Genomic DNA, 20,497 nt, shown 5'->3' on the forward strand with positions numbered 1-20,497 from the left:
AATGAGGTCTTTTCTACCTCAAAAGACAGCACTGACGGGTTCTTCAGAACGCATCATACAGAGGATGTGGGTGGTCAACATGAGTGCAACTTCATGAAAATGCTCAGAAATTTCTGTTCTCAAGTACTCAGTACATGGCAAAATGAAAGGGTCCTCCAAAATCAGCAGTACCCCTTTTTCTCCCTTTCTCTGCCCCTGAAATACTGCTGAATGTTGAAAGTGAGGAAAGAATAATTTTAAATCACAAGATTTCTGAGATTCAAAGACAACAACAGATAGACTGAAACAATTAGCTGATGATTTTAACAGAAAAAAATCCTGCCTTCCTCTTAATATTATACTGCCCTTTTATGTCTGAACTTAAGAAAACTGAGCAAATTGTTGTAAAGGGAATGACATAAGAGCCGGTTCTGAAAGCATCCCAACAGAGGCAAGCTCTTTCCTTCCACCCTTCCCCTCCTCATCTCACAAAGAGAATTTTCTACCTCTGTAGCAGAGATCTCCCTGAGGGAAAAGACGTCTTGCATCAGGGCCTGAAAATAGTTGCATGTAGTGCTGCGGAGATTGCTTCACATTTAGGTCAAATTCTTCTCCATCTGAAGAGGTTTTATGTGACAATGTTGAATGTATCTTACATGTTAATGCAAGGCACTCTGGAAACAGTGGAAAATCCAGTGGTTTAAGTCCATGGAAAGCTAATGCAAAAATTGAATCTGTGAGCATTGTGAAAATAGAACAGGAATAAAAACAGTGAACTTTCAAAGGAACAAAGGTGCTGAGGAAAAGCAATTGGCTTTGCTGCGAGTGCCTCTCTGATGAGTGGTGGAACTGGTGCAGAAAGAGGGAAAGCTGGAACAAAATATGTCAATTGGACTCACAGAATAAATGTAGTACACAAAAGCACTGCATCATTCCCTATTTGATATTTAAAAAAGGGATTTTTTTACTACTACAAATGTAAAATATGCCTTTCCCTATTTTCTTTGCTAACTACTTGTTAATGCTGGTTTCGCTGCCTTTTCGTTGTGAAACAGAACAGCGTTGGTGTATTGGGCATTTGGAAATTGAATGGATACTTATTCACCTAACTACAGTCTAATAACACTGATACAGGCATTCATGGATCTGAAATAGAAATGTATTGAAAACATAGATACAATGTTATCATTCTAAATCAAACAGTGATTTTACCTGAGCACAATTTCATTTTACTTTAGGTTCCTGAATGTGTTCTATAGCCAGAAGGGAAGTTCTGTGACTCTCTGGAACATTTGTCCTGTTGTTATACTGACCAGCTGTCAAAAATGTGGCTGTGTTATTGCTCAGATAGATGGATCACTGAGCACACACGGACCTGATCATGGAACTCCTTCAATCAAAGCCCGTCAGAGGGGATTTGCTGCCATCTCTGTGAAAACAACTTTGTCGTCAGGCGTCAGGTCAGTCCCATAAAGCTTACTTAGGTTTTATTTACAGAATATTATCTTTTTCAATTGAGTGGCAGTGTGTCCTGTTAATAGCATACTGCAGTTAAAGCTACTGCTATCCACTAGTAACGCAGGAACAAACCTGCTGCTGTTGCTGCCATCCCCACACAAAGGAGCGTGCAGAGAGGAACCACTCCTGCTGTCACGGTGGGGCTGACAGGGTGAACATGGCTCCGCTGCTCTTGAGTTCAGCTAAACCCTCAGCAGGCACCGGCTGTGCAGAGGTCAGGATGTAAATGGAAAGGAAACCACTTCCTCAGCAGTATTATTTGTGATCCGGCATCCCAGGAGAGACCATGCTGTCCTGCACAGCCCCCCTTCCCGCTGCACAAACCTCTGCTGCTTTTGCAAAAGGGAAAGGAGTAAAAGCTTTTGTCTGCCGCATGCAGATACAGCCCAGGATTCAGCACTGCCCTCCCATTCAAAATACCGGATTCTATTTATAGTCCCTCATTCTCTAACAGAGTTCACTCCGACCTAAAGCAGAGATTCATTTCTTGCTGGGTGTCCCCATTGCTATGTGAGAGGGGAATGGTGCTTCTCATTTAGACAGTGAGAACACAGAATGCTTCCTATTTATGTTTAGCCTCAGTGGCATGGTTTCTGCTGTTCTTTTTTGTGGAAAGCGATGTCTGCTATCAGAAAGACACAGCCCAAAAGGTACACTTGATTGTTTTATTTTGGAAGTGTAAAGGTTTTTAAAATAAACAAATGGAAATATTCAAATACATTTCATACTGCATGTGGTAGGAGTGGCTCCATACAATACAATATGGATGCAGCAAACCCAGCCGTTTATTTAAGACATTGAGTATAACAGCACAGTCCCAGATCTGCTCTCGTGTCGCACTGCACTGCCTGGCCTTCTTGATACCGTCTAAATTCAGCCTGCTTCATTAATGATTAACACTTCGTTTCTTAATATTGAGTGTTCAAGTTAGAAAGGAGCAGTTAAAAACTACCGGCTTTAAGACAGACTCTGCAAGACCCCAGAACTGCCATCTCTGAGGATACAGAAACAATTGTTTTTTGAGAAAACACGTAGTTACCTATAGGGATTAATCAATGCAGAACGATCGTGCAACCCAGCATGACAGTCGGAACTGAAATTTAAAGCTGCAGATTGGGATTTTCCTACTCCCAGTGCTGCCTGAAATCTCTCACCTTTAAAAAAATATAATTAGCTGTACATTTATCCCACAATAAATAACAGCAGAACATACCTTGTGCTACCAACCTGAAGGTTTTAAAAAAGTCATAGAGGCCACCTCAGTGTTTTGAGTTTATGAGATCTTTCAGACACAAAGCCCTAACACAGTTTCCCAGTCAAAAGGCATCAGGAAGGCTCATCGGATATGGTAAACTTGGGCTTTAGCTTGACAGATCTCTTCCTTATGGTACTTCTAGGGGAAAATGGCACGGTGTCCATAATGCTCTTGTCCTCCTCCAGCTGCCTGGCGGTGCACGAAGGGGTGGGCACTTTCACCGTGTTACCAAACTTAGAGTAGTCCACAGAGTATCGCCCATCTTCCTCCGCCACGATGGGCACAAACCTCTGTCCCCAGAGGATTTCATCTGCCAGGTAGGAGGTTCTGGCTTGAGTGGTGATGCCGGTCGTCTCCACCACCCCTTCCAAGATGACGATGATCTCCAGGTCCTCGTGGTGGTGAAGGTTCGTGGGGGAGATGTCGTAGAGGGGGCTGTTCTTGTCTATCACATGGTAGATGATGAGTGGGGAGACGAGGAAGATGCTGTTGCCCCCTACGGGGTTCTCCATCTGGATGTCGATCTGGTTGAGGGGCACCACTTCCCCTTCCAGGCTGGAGGTCTTCTTCACCACCTGCATGCGAATGGTGGCACTGATGATCATGCTCTTGCGGAGGTCACCCACCCGCAGCATGAAGCACAGCTTGCCATCCCGGAGTGCGATGACAGCGTGCTTGCTGAAGATGAGGGTCTCGGCACGGCGGTGGGCTTGTGAGGTCTTCATGAAGATGCAGCCCAGCATAATGGCGTTGATCACCAGCCCCACAATGTTCTGCACAATCAGCACCAGGATGGCAGCGGGGCACTCCTCCGTCACCATGCGTCCTCCGAAGCCGATCGTCACCTGCACCTCGATGGAGAAGAGGAAGGCGGAGGTGAAGGAGTGGATGCTGGTCACGCAGGGCACAAAGCTGTCTGGCACCTCTGTGGCCGGGGTGCGCAGCAGCCGGGTGCCATGGTCCAGGTCTCCGTGGGCAAAGGCAATGAGCCACCAGACCATGCCGAAGAGCAGCCAACTGCAGAGGAAGGACATGGTGAAGATGAGCAGCGTGTGGGGCCACTTGAGGTCCACCAGCGTGGTGAAGACGTCCTGGAGGAACCGGCCCTGCTCCCGGATGTTTTTGTGGGCCACGTTGCAGGCGCCGTTCTTGCCCACGAAGCGTGCTCGCCGCTCCCGGGCGCGGTACCGGGCGTGATCCGGCACATCCTCGGCGAGCCGGGTCAGAACGTACTCCTCGGGAATGATTCCCTTCCTCGACAGCATGGCTCCCCGCCGCCGCTCCGCCGCTCAGCGCCGCCCCATGCCCGCTGCCAGCCGGGGGCGGGGGCGGCGGCCGCGCCACGGGGCCGAGCGGGCGAACGGCGCCGCCGCAGCCCCCGCCGCAGCCGGACCCGGCAGAGCGGCAGCGGAGACGTGACGGGCCGGGCTGCGGCCACCAGGGGGAGCCCAGGAGGCCGAGACGGGGCCCAGCCCGAGAGTCGGCGTGCGCGGCTGGGCTCGAGCGGTCGCGGCCTCGGGAAGGCGGCCCCAGGGCCGGTCCCGGCCCCAGGCGTAAGGGTTAACCGGAGACCTGGGAAAGGGTGGTTCTACGCCTCAGGGCAGCTCGCAGCGGTTTCCAGCATTTTAAAGTGACCGTAAAGAGGCTTTGCTCCATCACTCGGCACTTCACGGCGGTGACGATTCGCACTCTCTTACAGTGATGGAAATAGTTACACAAGAGGCAGCTGTGCCTTTGGTGCCTTTTTTCCCCTTCTTTTCTCATCGTCTTATTCTGTACCTTATCCTCCAGAGGGCGGCAACTGCATGGATATAGAATCAAAAAGATGCGTCTGGGGGAGAGGTTAGGGAGGTGGTGGTTGTTAGGAAGAAGTTTTTTACAGTAAGGGTGGTGGGGCACAGGTTGTGCAGAGAGGTGGTGAACGTCCTGTCCCTGCAGACATTCAAGGTCCAACTGGACAGGGCTCTGAGCACCTGATCTAATGTACGTGTCCCTGCTCACTGCAGAGCAGTTGGACCAGGTGGCCTTTAATAGTCCCTTCCAACTCAAATGATTCTGTGATTCTATCAAGGAACAGAATGGTGAACCGCTTTATATTCTGGTGGCAGGGATGACCCATGCAGCCCAGTGCAATGAGTGTTGTATGAACATACCACGCTGGGTTTCGGAATCCCAAACTCTAATGAGCTATAACGGTGTTTCCTTGTTTCCACTTCATTGGGACTCTCATTTTCCACTTACCTCCTCTTCCCTTCACTTCATGTAGGCTGCGATAGGACAGCAAAGCAAGTGGCTTCTGTTGGAGAATTTCTAGAGCAGAATGAAAGAAGCCCTGTCTTTGTGGATCGAGTGACAGATACTTAGAAAAGTGACAGATCTTCAGTGTGAGCCAACATATTTGTGTTAAGTACTTGAGGACAAATTAGGCCCATGGGAAAAATCCCACACTTGATGACTGTGTATGGAATCCAGAGGGGTAGCCATGAGGGGTAAGGCTTTCAACCCCCAAAATAGGTTTTACATTTCAAAACTTTTTTTTCCCTTCTTTGATTTTTCCTAATTGACTTTTCCTGGTTTAAATAGCCATGATAAAATTAGGGAATAAAGTTATCAAGATTTTTGTTAATTTATGGGGGACAGCAGGGTGGAACAAGCCCTAGTTTCATCACCACGGGCATCCCATAGCAAAACCTTTGGGACTGAACCAAGTCCCAGCTCAGAAAAATGAATGAGTCTGGATGGAGCAGCTCCCCCACCTCATACTACTGCTCTAGGGCTGCCTTGCTTCCATTTCAGTACAGCACTTTGCTTTATTGCCATGCTAACATATTTGTGAGTCTGCTTTGATAATGACTTTTGAACCATCTATATCAAAGCTAAAAGTTTAATGACTCAATAACAGCAACAAGCCTTCCATGTTCTGGGGCTTTATGGATCCCACCAAAGAATAACTTCCTTGGAGATGGCTTCTGGTCACTGTAAAGACTTCAGCCCTTTGGAGTCAGGACTGGATCCCATATAAAAGGACTAGGTAAAAATAGACTAAAGAAACATGCAGCGTGTTTGAGCCAAGTGGTGGCTAAGAGGCATCTGTGTTCACACATTTACCCAGTAGCGTTGTACAATTAAGAAGATATATAAGCTTTGGGCATGAACTAATTCTCCCACTCTTTCTTCCTGCAATGATGCCTTATGACATCTAAGCTCCGTTTACAACAGAAACCAGTCACTTCCTCTTTGAGATCCTATGCCTTAATACTTCAAGATCTAATATGGTCTCCCATTTCTAGTTTCCTCCCCCCCTTGCCCTAGTGGATGCTTGGTGCCTCAGGGTGAACACATCCCAGTAGTTCAGCAGCTGGTCTTTTCTTTGAAGCTTCCCAGCAAATGATTCCCTGGAAGAAGTCCTCTCTCAACTGCCTATTTTCTCTCTTCACCTAAAATTGCAATGATAGAGCTCAAGTATTTTATCTGCATTACTGTATTCTGCCTTCCCACTTCTACCATGAGTGTAGTATTAGTACAAGCCATGTTCCTTGTTCTCTGTGCCCAGTTTAAAGTCCTTAGCACACGAGTTAATAGAATCATGGAATTATCTGGGTTTGAACTGACCTTTCAAATCACTGGGTCCAATTATCAAACTGACCTATCAAATCCCACCACTAAACCACATCCCCTGTGAAACTGGTAACAATACTTACACAGCAGCAACAGTTCTGCCATTTCCCTGCTCTCTGCTGTGGTTTTAGAAGAGAAGAAATGCATTATAAATATCATGTATCCCTTGAGAACAAGGAGATGTGTGCGTCTAGAAATACTGTTAAAAACAGCATCCATATTAATTCATTTGGCTAAGGAGGAACAACAAGAACTAAAGAAAACAACTAAAGAACTAAAAGAAAAGAACTGAATCAATCCACAATCCACTTCCCAAATGCTGAGTTCTTTAAAAAGGAGAAAAGGACAAAAAAAGAAAAGGATGTGAAACAAAAGTTGCTGTGAAAAGAATACCAGTGAGCAATTCCTTTTAATCTCTCATTGCAACACTGCCATTTTAATTGCTAGAATGAACATTACAGTAGAGTGATAGGGCAGGAGCAGCTGTCCAGTTAATCTAGGATAATTTCAGTGATTACAAGTTATCTTATGTATATATAATTTACTGGTAGGGATCACAGTGAATCCAGAAAGAGTATCGGTGGGCAAAGTATGTGAAAGGAGGAGAGAATGAGTCAAGTCCCCACGGCTCTGAGCTACAGTGAAAGGTTTAATGCTTTTTGTTTACCATCTCTGGAGGGATAATTTAGCGATTAACCACAGTATCTGGAAATAGCGTGCATTAAATACTGATGCTTCATCACAGCCTCTCTCCTCTTAGCTTCCTCGCTATCTGGGAGGGAGTCTGGCCCTTGGGAATCAGTATAATATAATTCAATAGGGGTAGATGCAAGTCAGCTGAAGAAAACCTAAAGGAATCAAATTGTGATTAATTTTTTAAAGACATTAAGGGAGAGACCGAGAGACACAAGCAGCATCAATGAACCACAATGAAATGTTTTATAGATTTTATATTTAGATATTAAAGCTTTACATAGTCATATGATTAAAAGAGAAAATAAGCTTTCCAGAAATACCTTTGGTATATTATTTTTTCCTTCTGCATTTAGTCAATAATAAGCATTATCTATGGTGGGACTACAGTGCATATAAAAATCACACAGTAACAAAATGACAAGAGAGATTTAAGAGTAACATGAAAGCTCCATGCTGGCCACGCTTCTGTTTGATGTATATCTTGTCATATTTCATCTGTGTAGGTTTGGTCAATGATACTTCAGGACTCTTTGGTAGCAAAATAAAAAAGAGCAGTAGTATACAAAAAGGAAAGGTACATGAATTTGTTAATGCTTCGGGTGGAGACATCGCTCATTTTATTAAAAAAGGAAAACTTCAGATTTATTATGAAAGACTATTTACATTTTTACATTTATAGGTATTTTACACTTTTAGAAAAGGAATAATACAACCGTACTTTAAAATGCTTCATTTTTTTAAAACTACTTATCTGCTTGTACAAAAGAAGCAAATACACTGTCCTCTTGTTCCAGCAGAACCTCGGGTTTGTCGTACTCCAAAATAAGCCCTCTCTTCATTACGATGACCAGATCTGCATTCAGGATCGTGTGCACGCGGTGCTGAAACCAAACAAACAAAATGCCAGCTCAGGGTATTCACCAAATATATTCCTGTACAAGGCAGCCTTCCAGAAATTAAACTTCCTATCAAGTTTAAGATTACTTATCCTACTTTTCATCCTAATTCACTATGCAAACACTGCAGACAATCACAGAATCACAGAATGACTCAGGTTGGAAGGGACCTCAAGGATCATGAAGCTCCAACCCCCCTGCCTGGCAGAGCCACCAAACCTCCACATTTACTAGATCAGGTTGCCCAGAGCCCCATCCAACCTGGCCTTGAACACCTCCAGGGATGGGGCATCCACAACCTCCCTGGGCAGCCTGTTCCAGGACCTAACCACTCTCCTATAAAAGAACTTCCCCCTAACATGAAAACAAAATATGAAGACAAAGAGCCACGCAAATATTCAAGCACTTCACTTGTATACAGGTACTTGAGTGTGAAAGGTCCTACAAGGTCTAAGGACATCCATAGCCCAGGGTCCTGTCACTGGGTGCTGCCACAAGAAGGTAGGCAGGAACATGGGAATGGGGCAAGTGTGTGTGGTACTGCTCTCAAGTGTTCTCCCAACCCCGGACTGCTTCTGCTATCGTTGCCTTCTTGAAGTTGCTCTCAATCTCTTTTTCTTTGTTTTGTTAGCCTCCCTTATTGTATTTTCACATGCAATATGCCTACCATCTTTTCTGTTTTCATCATTTGCCTGTGGGTTCAACTTTTACAACAATACCTTCTTTCCAGAAGTCACATTTGTAGCCATACCTTCTGCTTTTCCCTTAATTGAGCTTTTCCTAATAAATCGTATGTACTGGCCTTGGGATTTTTTAATGTTCTTTAATAATTTTCACTATCCCAATCAAATTCTTTGCTTCTTATTTACTTCTTTTTTCTGTTCCTCTACCCTTTCTGCATTCATTTTTCCCCATTTTTACAGAATTCCACATTTTAATGTTGAATGCAACTGCACAGCATTTTTGGCTTGCATTAGTCCCATAGGGATGTTTCATCGCAGAACTCTACGGTACCTGTTACACAGTCACTCTTCAGCCATAAGGTTCTTAATCAGATCCCTGGGCACCCTTCATAACAAAACAGGACTCATACTTCCTCCTGTGCCTTCCTAGCCAGTTGTTCCATAAGATACCCACCGATGGCATCTGCACATCTCATGCCTGCTGCAGTCTTTGTGTGACATTAATCCAATCTGCAGACAGGGGAGGGACTGAAATCTCACATTCCAGTGCAGCACCACTCGGTATTTTCATGGAGAGAAATCAGGAGGTTTTATGCTTCTTATTCATTTGCTTTTCTTATAACTGCATGATAAGTACCATGAGATCAATCAGGTTTTCTGTTATACATTTGCTAAGTGAAAAGAAAAAGATTCTGTAAGATTCTTGAGCATACATTTCTTGAATTGGGCTTAATTTTTAAATGTTAAGAAGCAAATTTACTTTATTTCACCTCCTTGAAATACCTGTATTTTTAGAAAATAGAGGACTAAAAGATGTGTAGCTCTGACGTATTTGTCAAGCCAGCTGCTTTGATTCAGGTCAATAAACAATTTTATTTATAGATACTTGAGAGCTTTGTACAATCACTTCAAGAACATGCAAACCTAAATTCGATCACATTAAGCAGGGATGGAAGGTTTACTTTTTATAAGTCAGTGGAATTCTCTTTCACTTGTTTAAATACTGAAAGAAAATTGATCCCTCCAGTGGCAGAAATAATCACATAATTTTCCTCATCCTTAGTTAAATGATTATTGTGCCTTGAGAAAACTCATATCTCACAACAGTCAATGTCACATTATATTTGAAATTAGCCTAAGATATGTAACAGGACACAGACCACACACTGATACGTCCTTACAGGCAATCAGACCTAGCACTGAGCAATGTGCTTAAGAAGCTGTTGTTATGTATCTGAATAAGAAATCTGTTTAGATGGTTAAGCAATTCATTTAAAAACAAAAAAGTAGTGGCCAAATTAACAGATTTCTTAACATTGACAAAAAATGAAGAAATGCAGCATATCTGATTCTTGCTTGGATCAGAACGGTAGCAGAGACTGTACTTACTGCTATTGTAACCACAGTACGATCAGCAAACGCAGTCATGACCACCTTCTGGAGTATGTTCTCCTACAACAAGGGAAACGTTTGCTGCTTTTCAAAGAGCAGAAGTTACACAAACAGGCACATAGTTACTAGTAAAGTTTAAATAACCACTGATCATTACATGTTTTTATTGATCCTTTGCAGCAAAAATGAGAAATGAACTCCATGTCAGAACTTCAGTCAGAGCCTGGCCCTGCTTGCTGCTGTCACCCTCACTGCCATCGTGCTGTCCACCCACAGGCTGTGCTGTGGCTCCCAAAGCCCTGCTACCCAAATTCAATTTCATAGAGAAGGAAACTGAGGACAAATTCAGGGAGCTGCCAGGCTGCCCGCACGCTGACACCTCTGCGGTATGTTCTTCACCCCACTGGAAGCCCAGGAATGTCCCAGCGCAGTGGGGACACCTAACACCATGAGGTGAAGGGAGATGGGAGGGAGTGTGCTGTACCTGGCACGCAGTGAAGAAGAATTTGTGATAGTTTGAGAGTACATAGTTCTCACTCAACAAGTACTCATCCATTCCTGTTTAGGAAACACATTGTTTGTACCAAACTCGTACAAACGTCACTAGAATGGACATCTCTATTTGCTATTACCTTTTCATTACACACATATCCCAAAGAATGAACCGTATTCAAGATGCGTTCAAAGTTCAAAAGGTGTTTCAAGTGCATGGTGTAATTCCAACGTTACTAACCCCACTCTCATTTTAAAGTACTAAAAGTTCTAAATGCTGTAATAACCCGCTTCCATTATATTCTTAACTTATAGGATACTGTCATAATGAAAAACACTGAAGCATATAACCAAGGAAGAATCTTAAGAACGCACTGTTCTATTTAGCTAAAATCCACTCAGCGTGCTATTGCTGCGTGGTTTAACCTCTGTCCAACGATTTCTGGCAATCAATGCAATCATCCAGTTTGTCTTTTCTTTGTCCTTATTTCTTTGACACTGCTTTCAAGGCTTCTAACTTCCTGACTTGTCCTGTCCACCACGTCGGGGAAATTCCTCTGCTCACCGACTTACCCTCCACTGACCGTCACAGCTGACCTTCCAAAGCTTTGTTTGCTTTAGGAAATCAAACTGCCAATGAAAACAACACACTTCACTTTCCCAAAGCAAACAATGTTGCAATAACTTTTAAATTCTTAGTAACAGGATTTAAAAGCACTTTAGATGAGTTACCAATAATGCAGAACTAAGTCCACAATAAATATGGTGTGTGTATGTTACAGTGTGGATAGTATCATCTTCCCCATTTTTCTTTTCATGTAACAGCTGTCGCACCCCTTCAATGAAAATAAAGAATTGGAAACACTTCAGACTCACTGTTGCCATGTCAATAGATGCAGTGGCTTCATCCATGATGAAGATGCTGGTCTTCCGCACAAAAGCCCTTGCTAAGCAGAACAGCTGCCTTTGGCCCTGGCTGAAGTTTTCACCCCCTTCTGTGACAATAGCATCTGGAAAGGAAACAGGAAAACATCACTGATAAGGTGTGGATGAGGCACAGGTCAGAGCAGGGCAGACATCTCACTTTCAAGATTTTCCAAGTAATATTTTCTGACCCTGAAGCCGCTGCTGACCCAGTTTTATCTGCTTATATCTATTGTTCCAAACTGCCAGAACTTCTGACTCACTGTAATTCAATGTACTCTTTATTAGATATCAAGGTAGCTAACCATGTTTACGAGTGAATTTCTCTAGGCCATGCGCAACTCAGAGCAATGCATCCCTGTACAAGTGGCCTCCATCATTTTTTTTTCCACTCTAAGGTGCTCAGAGCCCCATCCAGCCTGACTTTGAGTGTCTCCAGGGATGGGCATCCACCACCAAAGTTAGATGAATCTAGCACCAGCTAGCACTGCCTGCAGGAAACCATTTGTTTTCCACTTTCCATAAACCTAAAAAGCATTTACTTCAGCAACTGCCTTCCTAATGAATAGTAAATGCGAAACAGAAAGGTTGTGAACAGAAAAAGCAATCTTCTCCAGAAGGAGGTCTCGTTACCTAGGCCTCCAGGCAGTGCCTTCACCACGTGCTTGAGCTGTGCTATTTCCAATGCTTCCCACAGCATACTGTCAGTGCACTTCTTCTCAGGGTCCAAGTTAAACCTACAGATAAGTGTGATTCAACAATATCAGTCACCATCAGCTTCTACAAAGTGTTTCTTTCAGTGTGCTTAGAAACAAACCTGCAGAAGCCTGCATCATTTCCAGTGAACTCTAATGACTTTTCATATAGAAAGTATAGCTGCAGGTGCTGCAGCTCTGTACTGAGGACTGTACTGTTCCTTTCTAACACAAATGAGTCAGAATATGAAGGGGCAGATTTTGGAAACTGGAGCTTTTTGCTCACTGTTTCTATTGCATTATCAACATAAAGAAGAAGGAAGAGAGGAAGAAAAAAAAAAAAAGAGTAGCCCAAAAAGCTGTTTGATCTTATAGATGAAAGAATGGCTGGAGGAGCAACAGAGGATAGAGATTCCAGGATACAATACCCCACAAGTCCTGCAGTACTTGTCATATTGCTCTACTGCTTCCTCTTTCTCTGCATTAAGCCTGCATTTTCTTCATCTTATTTTATAAGGCAAGCAGATGCAAAAACATAGAGGAGGATTTCAAGAGTGGCTGTATAGTTATGGGTATTTGATCAATGCACTAAACTCAATCCTAAAGGGATAAATAATTACTTTCTCTGCTTTCCAGGCATTGCATGCCTTGTGCTGACAGCACACTAAGTAGGCACAGGCAGTAAGAAGATGCACTCCGGCAGGGGTGGGTAAAAGCACCAAGAGAAAACCAGTGATCCTCCAAAAGGAGACTGAAATCAAACAGCTTGCTATCAGCAGTTCTGTACAAGTCATTATATGGGATAACGCAGATAGTGACTTTTTGTTATTGCTGGTGCTCAATGCTTACCGGATTGTTCCACTGAACAAAATAGGATCTTGGAGAATGATTGACAGCCTGGATCTCAACGTCTGTAAGGGGAGCTTAGCGATATCTATACCATCAATGATAATCCTTCCTATTCAAAAGAAAAATGACAGTCTGCTAGGCTGTTGGTCATTCCATACAGCCACTGGCAAAGACAAGGCTCACTTCTGGCTTGTGATACCTTGCAGCAGGAACACGCCAGGAGCTGCATAACCCTTTATTCAATAACAAAACAAGTTCTGATTAAGCAACAAGAACTGTTCTCTCAACACTAAGCCTCAGCCATAAAGGATATGAAGTATACCTGTAGGCTTTATGGAATGATTAGTAATATTACTTATCTGCTTGACCAGCACAAACACACAGCGAGCAACAAGGTAGGAGGTCACCTCAAATCAGTAACTAGTTACCAAGGGGAACAATGATTTCAGGGAGCCAAATCACTATTGAGCACTTGGAAATCTTATTCGCAAGTACAATTGTCTGGCTTTTCACAGGAGCCCTATGGGCAACGTGGCTGGGAAACTGAGGACAGCATTTTTAAGATGCACAGGAAGGCACTCTGTGTGCAGGTGGCCATGGTGCACACAGAAAGAAGTATGGCAGGAAATTCCAGGGCGGTAGGCCCAACTGCAGACAAGTCTTCCAGACCCAGTGAGTCCTATCTGCTATGCCTTGTGTGCAGATCCTTGGGTGTACCTGAACACTCTCTCATTCTATTCTTTGCTCCTACTGTGGGGAATTCACAGCACTACTGCCCTCTGTCACTCTTGGACTTTTTACAGAGAATGAGAATTTTTATTGATCCAGCTTGTTGATGGCACAGCTGTTAGATGGAACAGCAGATGATAACACATTTATCCAAAGGTGGCCAGATAGTATATCTCACAGATTCCAAAACTGCACTTCAAAGCTGCTGCTATTCAAGAAAGGAGTATCAATGTATCTCCAGGAGCTAAGCTTGATAGAAACAAAAAAAGTGTAATCTTACCCTCGAAAGTGTCAACCATTCTGAAAAATGCAAGAGAAAAGGAAGATTTTCCACTGCCTGTTCGGCCGCAGATCCCAATCTGTGACACAGAAAGAAGATGAACATCAGGTGAGTGGAAATGGACAGTGTATCTGACACTTAAGATGACTGGATGGAGATGCTATTCCAATCCACTGATCAGTTCCAACAAGCTGGACTGTTTACAAGAAAGTCTCTGAGCTGTCTCTTTGTCTTTATAGGTCTGAGCATTCAGGTATAAATCAAGGCCATTCCTGTGTACAGGAATCACTGTAGAGTGATGGAGAGGAGCTGGTCAGTGCTGCAAGCAAAGGATAGAATCCAGAGGTGGCTTTGCTGAGCAGGAAGGATGCAGGCAAACAGAATTCAGGAGGAAAAAAAGAAATGAGAGCGAAGAAATGCAGCCAAGCAATATAGCGATGGGAATAAGGGCAGGGGAGCCACATGGGAATGATGGAAAGTAGGTCAACATAGTATGGGGTCACTGTCACTTCTTTTGTCACTGTGTGCTGACAGCAGGGCACTGGCATACTGACATGTGGTGCGTAGTTCTGACTTCTCACTATAATGTACTTCTGAAAACTGAGACACACAACAGATTTATTCCCAGTGCACTGCATTCCTTTATAGAAAAAAGAATAAATCTGCAATTCCTTCATTAAAATCTAAGTGGTGTATCCTTCCAGAGCTACGGTTTCTATGACGTACTACTCTAAATATATTTTCAAAATCACTGCAGTTACTTACCTTTTGTCCCGGAGAAATATGAGCATTGACGTGCTTTAGCACTGGCTTCAAGTTGCTGTCATAGCGGACACTAAGGTTCTGGATTTGGATCTCGCCTCTGTCTGGCCAGTTCTGAGGAATCTGCGAGGAAGCTGCACCAGGAACACAAGGGAAGGAAAAAATAAACCAACAACCCTTCCATGATAAATTCAACAACTCATTAAGCGATTTACTAAGTTATTCATGGTAATACATTGCAAAATCGTTAATATTTCAGCAAGCTCTTTCTGCATGCTGCACAAAACTGCACTTACAAAGAAGCCCTTCGTAATTTTCAGCTTCTGTTTTGAGAAGGCCATGGATTCTTTTCACTGCACCCAGCTGGATCTCCATGTCAGCCAGGTTACGAACCATCCAATTCAGATAGTTAGACACCTGATGTAAAGCAAATAAATTCCTAAATTCCAGATTTTTAGTAGTTTGCATCATTTGACCAGCATGCAGCTTATATTTCTCCAAAGCAACAACTGTTCAGCCTCGGCAAGCTGAAGTGGTGAACAAACAGAATGGTACATGTCAATAGGGTGACAGTGACTTCAGGTTACACTTCCTAACTGCAGTGCACAGAGACTTTGGTACTATGGACACGAGTACGGGAAGAGAAACAGCAAAGACGGGTGAAAAGACATCATCTTGCTAAATAAAACTGCTTGACAGTCCAGAACGATGTACTGGGACATAATTACAACTGATACACTGAAACGTTATTCTTCACAATGGAAGATAATACCAAAATGTAATGCAGCTTGGCCATATTTTTATTGACATATTTGAACTACTGCTTGTAGTATTTTATCTAGAAAATGAAAAAAGTATATACTCAAATATGTCAACCTCTGAATGTGAATTGAAGTTAACACATGGTTTCAGTGATGTTACAGTACCCACGGAGAGATGTACAGACACCTTCAATCTTCCTGTTCATCTCTGTGCCCTGAAGAATTATAAAAACATGTTTGGGAGAGACAAGAAGGGTCCTAAGTTTCTTACCATAAGAGCATAGGTTAGTCCCAAGCCTACAAGTCCTGAAGAGAGTTTACTATACAGGCAACTGGTAATAGAAGTGACAGCTGCTATGAGTACCACACATGCTCCAATGTACTCCTGAAGGAACATGAATAAGCTCCATCACTACAAGTCTACCAATGATGAAAACGTTCTCATAACTGCATAATAAAACACAAACCCATTGCACAGTTCAAAACATAGGCAGAAAACGCCCCATAACTTTATACAGACCCTGCCTGAGAACCTATTTCTATTGCATTAGCATGGAAGTGCTGTTTGGAAATAGTTTTGTAGACTGGAGTTGTACCAGCACTTCTATCTTCTGGAAATGTCAACACAGGTTTGTTAAGCATATGATGGAGATGGCCAAAATAACTTGAGCAGGTGAGAGAAATGCCTTCTCTCAGGCCTTCTCTAATGAGAGACAGCTGGGAAGCACCGTGGTCCCTTCTGGGTGCAACCATCACATTTCTTCATACAAGCTGTTCTTGGACAGCACGCAACTATTAGTTTGATTGTGTCTACCCAGGATGGGCTTTTGCTGCTTTAATTAAAATTGTGATTCAACTTCTCACAGAGAAGTCTTTGAGTAAAATTATGTAACAGACTAGAAAACAACCTCTGTAGGAGGGAAGCTGTTATTCTTCTATATTTGTACTTTGCATTCCTCTAAATTTTGTGAACCATCGATGGCAGTACCACATCTCTCATCATCCACAACACAAAACTCCTTGATTTACCTTTCAATGATTTAATTTCATTTATTTATTTATGTTAATGCCAGGCCACTTTATTGAGCACTTGAGTCCCTTTGGCATTCTTCAGAGGACCCAGACCAAGCAGAAATCCATCTACATCCTTCTGCTTCCTGGAGAGCAACAAGGCAAAAGCCTGCTAGCAGTGACTGACAGTTTCCTAAAGGCATCCTAGCTGGAAACACTGTCAGACCAAATCTCCTGATACTCTTCTCTATGCAAAGGAGCCAATGTGATCTCCAATAATTACTTCTGTCTTGGAGAAATAGCAACAGGCTACAGGAAAAATTCATGCTCTGTTCAGACTTCTGGATGGGAGAGCATGTGTTCATTACAGATATACACAGAGGTAAGGGTTCAGCATCAAAACTCAAATGATGCCGCTAAACAGTTGGATTTTTTCTCAGGTTGCTTGGAATAAGGTAAAATCAATTCACTGCACATACAAGAGAAAAACTAAACATAAAAGTACTTGCCATGCGGACTTCCAGCCAGCGATTAGCAGCTGTAAGGAAAAGGGAAGCAATGTTGTTGGAATCTGTGTATTCAAGAAGCTTCTGTCGAAATTTAGCTTCATACCTTAAAAAAAGAAAATACAACAACAGCAATCAAAACCAATCAGAAAACAGTCAGGCTTTGGGTCTCGGTAAAACAGGAAGCAAAATTAATTTAGAGGGATCTGTGTTCACGGAGACTCGGAGGCTTAAGTCCATAGTTCAGGAACATCATCCACAGATTTGTATTAGACACATGTATACTGCATTTGGATCTTTAGGAGTAAATGGATTTTATTGCACGACTCCTGAAACATGGGGCATTTTCTAATTATTTTATTACATGGCAACTGTGAGAAAGACAAATCTGAAATGAAAAACAAAAGAGAAATAGCCCGTGCATGTACTTGTGAAAAGAAATATTAGTGCATGTAGAATGCAGCTCTTCTTCTCAGATTAAACTTTAAAACTTTAGTTCACGTTACTGTAATGCCTGCAAACTGTTCCATTTTTAAAGCATAAGCTTAAAGTCCTCTGGTCATGGCAGCTCCAGTGTTAATTACACGTTTGTCCTTATCAGTAATGAATGGAGCACTTCAGAAAACAAAAAGCCAGACTCCTGCTGCCACAAAACACAACAGAGTGGAAAGAACCATGTTTTTTACCTTCACAAATGAAGTAGCCACAGAACACAAACTAAGAGCAATCGCAAGTAGGTCTGCTTACAGCTTATGATGGTGGATTTGCACTCACTCATAACAAAAGCTGCATGAATGAATTCTGCCTTGAACACAACAGATAAGGAAGGTGATGACTCCTGGCTACACGTGTTTACATGGGGTCTTGGGCAGCAGGCAAGTCCACCTCATTTAGCTGGGCATATTTATTTGCAGGGGTACAACTTAATGTGATCTTAACAAAGACGTCAGTAATTATATCTAATATTGAAGGAGTGGGTGTCACAGAAGTCTTTTTCGGGGTAGTAACAGGTTTAAAGGCCTGAGGATTATGCATCTGTAAGCTGACCATTTTATAAACCTTGCCCTACTTACATCCTTCAGTACTATGCTTGTAATGAACGCTGCTTTGTTTATAAACTCAGCTCTTGGTTCACTGGTATGGAGGAATGATACAGTGTTTTGTTTAAGTGTGAAGTAGGTAGCTTAGAGAAGGTTCCAAATTTGTATGCTACAGGGTATCCTGGCCCTTATTTTGAGTACAGTGTAAACCTAAATCATTTATGCCTGTCAGAAAAACAAGAATGATTTTGTGCAAATGAAGTAACAGTCCAAATAGTATGGCCACGTATCCAGACATAACAGACACGTTGGCTGCATGTAATGGAAAATGGCTGCTAAAGGCCTGGGCTGGCTCCACATGTATTGGACAGCACAGAAAGGTTGCCCCTGAAAGCCAGCACTCATGTCCGCAGCTGGAGGGCCCTGCCTTTCCACAGGACACACTGCCCTCAGAGCGCTACCACTGGGAGATGGCTGTGGTGCTTCTAGAACCCACTCTGTTTAACTTTGGTACCTCCACACCACGAGGAACAACACGATGCAGATATGAAGCATGCATCATGAGTCAGCCACAAGTACACACGTGGAACAGTGATGCAGACAAAGTTACTGCTGTCAGTGGGGTACTGCAGAAGTACCAGAATCTGTCCACAGAAGGTATCCCTAGCTTATCAGGTCTCCCAGAGCACAGCCCTGTCTTTGCAGAAACCTTAACATTTACAACTTTTTGCTGACTTAGCACCAGTGCTGTTTGAAGTGCCAGACAGCACTTGCAAGCTGTAAATCAGGCCGTGGCATCTGCTGAAGGTGTATTTATAGTTGCAGCAGTAGCTGTCTCTCTGATCTCCCTCTGGATTTCTGTATATTTCTTTCCCCATGCATTCTGAGTAGGTAGAAGATGGAGAGCAACCACGAGTAAGGACACTTCAGGAACAACTGGCACCTAACTAGATGACTAGATTCCCGAGTTAGCGTTATTTTTAGGGACACTCAAGCTAGCAAGTCTGAACTGCACTCCTACTAATATGTTAGGCAGCCGAGAAGCTTCGCAGTCCTATAAATAGGCAGGTTAGCAGCTGATGCGGGAGGCTGGCAGGCAGATGGAGTACAGGACTCACTGAGAGCACGTAGCTGCTTGGGTCACAAATGCATCGTTAGTGCAGGGTACAAGAAAAAAAGAGCACGGAATAAAATCCTTTAACAGGGGAATTTATCTCAAGGTGACAGGAAGGACCAAAAGGGAATGGTCCAAATGGCTGAAAGCATTAGACAGATGGTATTCAATGTAATTTACTGCATCAACAACTGAAAATATGCAGTCATAATACACTAAAGATTCCCCTTGATAACGGGGAAAAAAAAGATTATACAGGTAAATGAGAAAAGCAAGAATTAAGAGAAACTGAATTTCCTTAGAAGTGAACGCAGACAGCTACGAACTACAGAACAGTGCAGGCACTTAAAATAAATATCTAATAATAGTAATTTGAAAATATTATGCTGTTCCACCTCTTTAGGAGGCTATCTTCAGCCAAAAAGAAACAAGAGTTTGGGCTGGTAGTTCCTACATTCTGCTATTTATATCCTATTTAGAATTGCTTAAAAATAGTCTAATTTTTGCATTAATTGTATTATAAAATTAAATCTGCAGGTTAAGATGAATAAGCAGTACTGTTCCAAAGAGAGAACAGTAACAGTAATAACTAACTGGCAAAATGTGTATATATCTAGATGAGATGGGCGTGGAAGACATTTGACTGCATTTGAATCAACTGGGAAAAGCCAGGAATAGCACCAATGCAGAGAGAAAACAGCTGGTGAGCGCCGCAGTAGCTTGATTGGAACCCTGAGAATATCAGTGACTGCCATTTTGTAACAGATACACAACTCAGGCATGTTATCAGGTATGTCTAGGCTGCTCCTTCAGAAGGTGAGCTCGCCTTGACAGAAAAATGAATCAAAACAGAAGATAAAGGCTGTGTCTCCAAGTTGCATATCTTCAAGACCAATCTAAACAACCACATTTTCAGCTGGCAATTTGCAATATAATCTGTAGCTCCTGAAATGACCAGCATGCACAGTTTATCTTACCAGGACATCAACCCAAACACAGATTATCGTGGCATAACATGTTACTGCATATTAGTTGTTCCATGGAAACTGTCCAAACACACAGTCTGCCACACCACACGCTGTGGTAATTGCAAGCCAATTTAGCTCCTTAAATCACATTTACCCACAAAGTTTTTTTCAGGTTGCGTGTGACTGTGTGGAGGGTTAGTGCAAGCAGAGGATACACATTAGCCTGTTTTTCTATAGTAGCTCCTTCACATGCTTAATACTTAGTCCTCAATATTTCACTTTTCCTTAACAGTGCTTTGGGGACCACGGATTTCTTGCTGATCCAAATG

General features: G+C 42.9%; 2 protein-coding genes across 7 annotated transcripts in view; both read right to left on the reverse strand.

Annotated features, from left to right (window-relative positions):
* Nucleotides 1–2,155: 2,155 nt before the first annotated feature.
* Nucleotides 2,156–4,104, reverse strand: KCNJ11 (potassium inwardly rectifying channel subfamily J member 11). Its single transcript, XM_072337654.1, has one exon. It carries the CDS (start codon nt 4,015–4,017, stop codon nt 2,824–2,826), a length of 1,194 nt encoding a protein of 397 aa, XP_072193755.1. The 5' UTR covers nt 4,018–4,104; the 3' UTR covers nt 2,156–2,823.
* A 3,185-nt stretch (nt 4,105–7,289) lies between these two features.
* Nucleotides 7,290–20,497, reverse strand: part of ABCC8 (ATP binding cassette subfamily C member 8) — a 64,108-nt gene continuing 50,900 nt past the window's right edge. For 3 of the 6 annotated variants that reach the window (XM_072337927.1, XM_072337928.1, XM_072337926.1), the window contains 10 exons: nt 17,050–17,152; nt 15,801–15,914; nt 15,065–15,185; nt 14,772–14,902; nt 14,007–14,085; nt 12,998–13,106; nt 12,087–12,190; nt 11,406–11,539; nt 10,035–10,097; nt 7,290–7,947 (listed from right to left, as the gene is read on the reverse strand). In XM_072337927.1, coding sequence (XP_072194028.1) covers nt 7,810–7,947; nt 10,035–10,097; nt 11,406–11,539; nt 12,087–12,190; nt 12,998–13,106; nt 14,007–14,085; nt 14,772–14,902; nt 15,065–15,185; nt 15,801–15,914; nt 17,050–17,152 — 1,096 coding nt within the window. In that variant the 3' untranslated portion in view covers nt 7,290–7,809. Of the gene's footprint in view, nt 7,948–10,034; nt 10,098–11,405; nt 11,540–12,086; nt 12,191–12,997; nt 13,107–14,005; nt 14,086–14,771; nt 14,903–15,064; nt 15,186–15,644; nt 15,745–15,800; nt 15,915–17,049; nt 17,153–20,497 lie in introns of those variants that run through there. The other 3 variants (XM_072337929.1, XR_011903711.1, XM_072337930.1) reach the window with 3 other exon arrangements.

The sequence above is a fragment of the Excalfactoria chinensis genome, chromosome 5 (genome assembly GCF_039878825.1).
Source record: "Excalfactoria chinensis isolate bCotChi1 chromosome 5, bCotChi1.hap2, whole genome shotgun sequence".
Lineage (NCBI taxonomy): Eukaryota > Metazoa > Chordata > Aves > Galliformes > Phasianidae > Excalfactoria > Excalfactoria chinensis.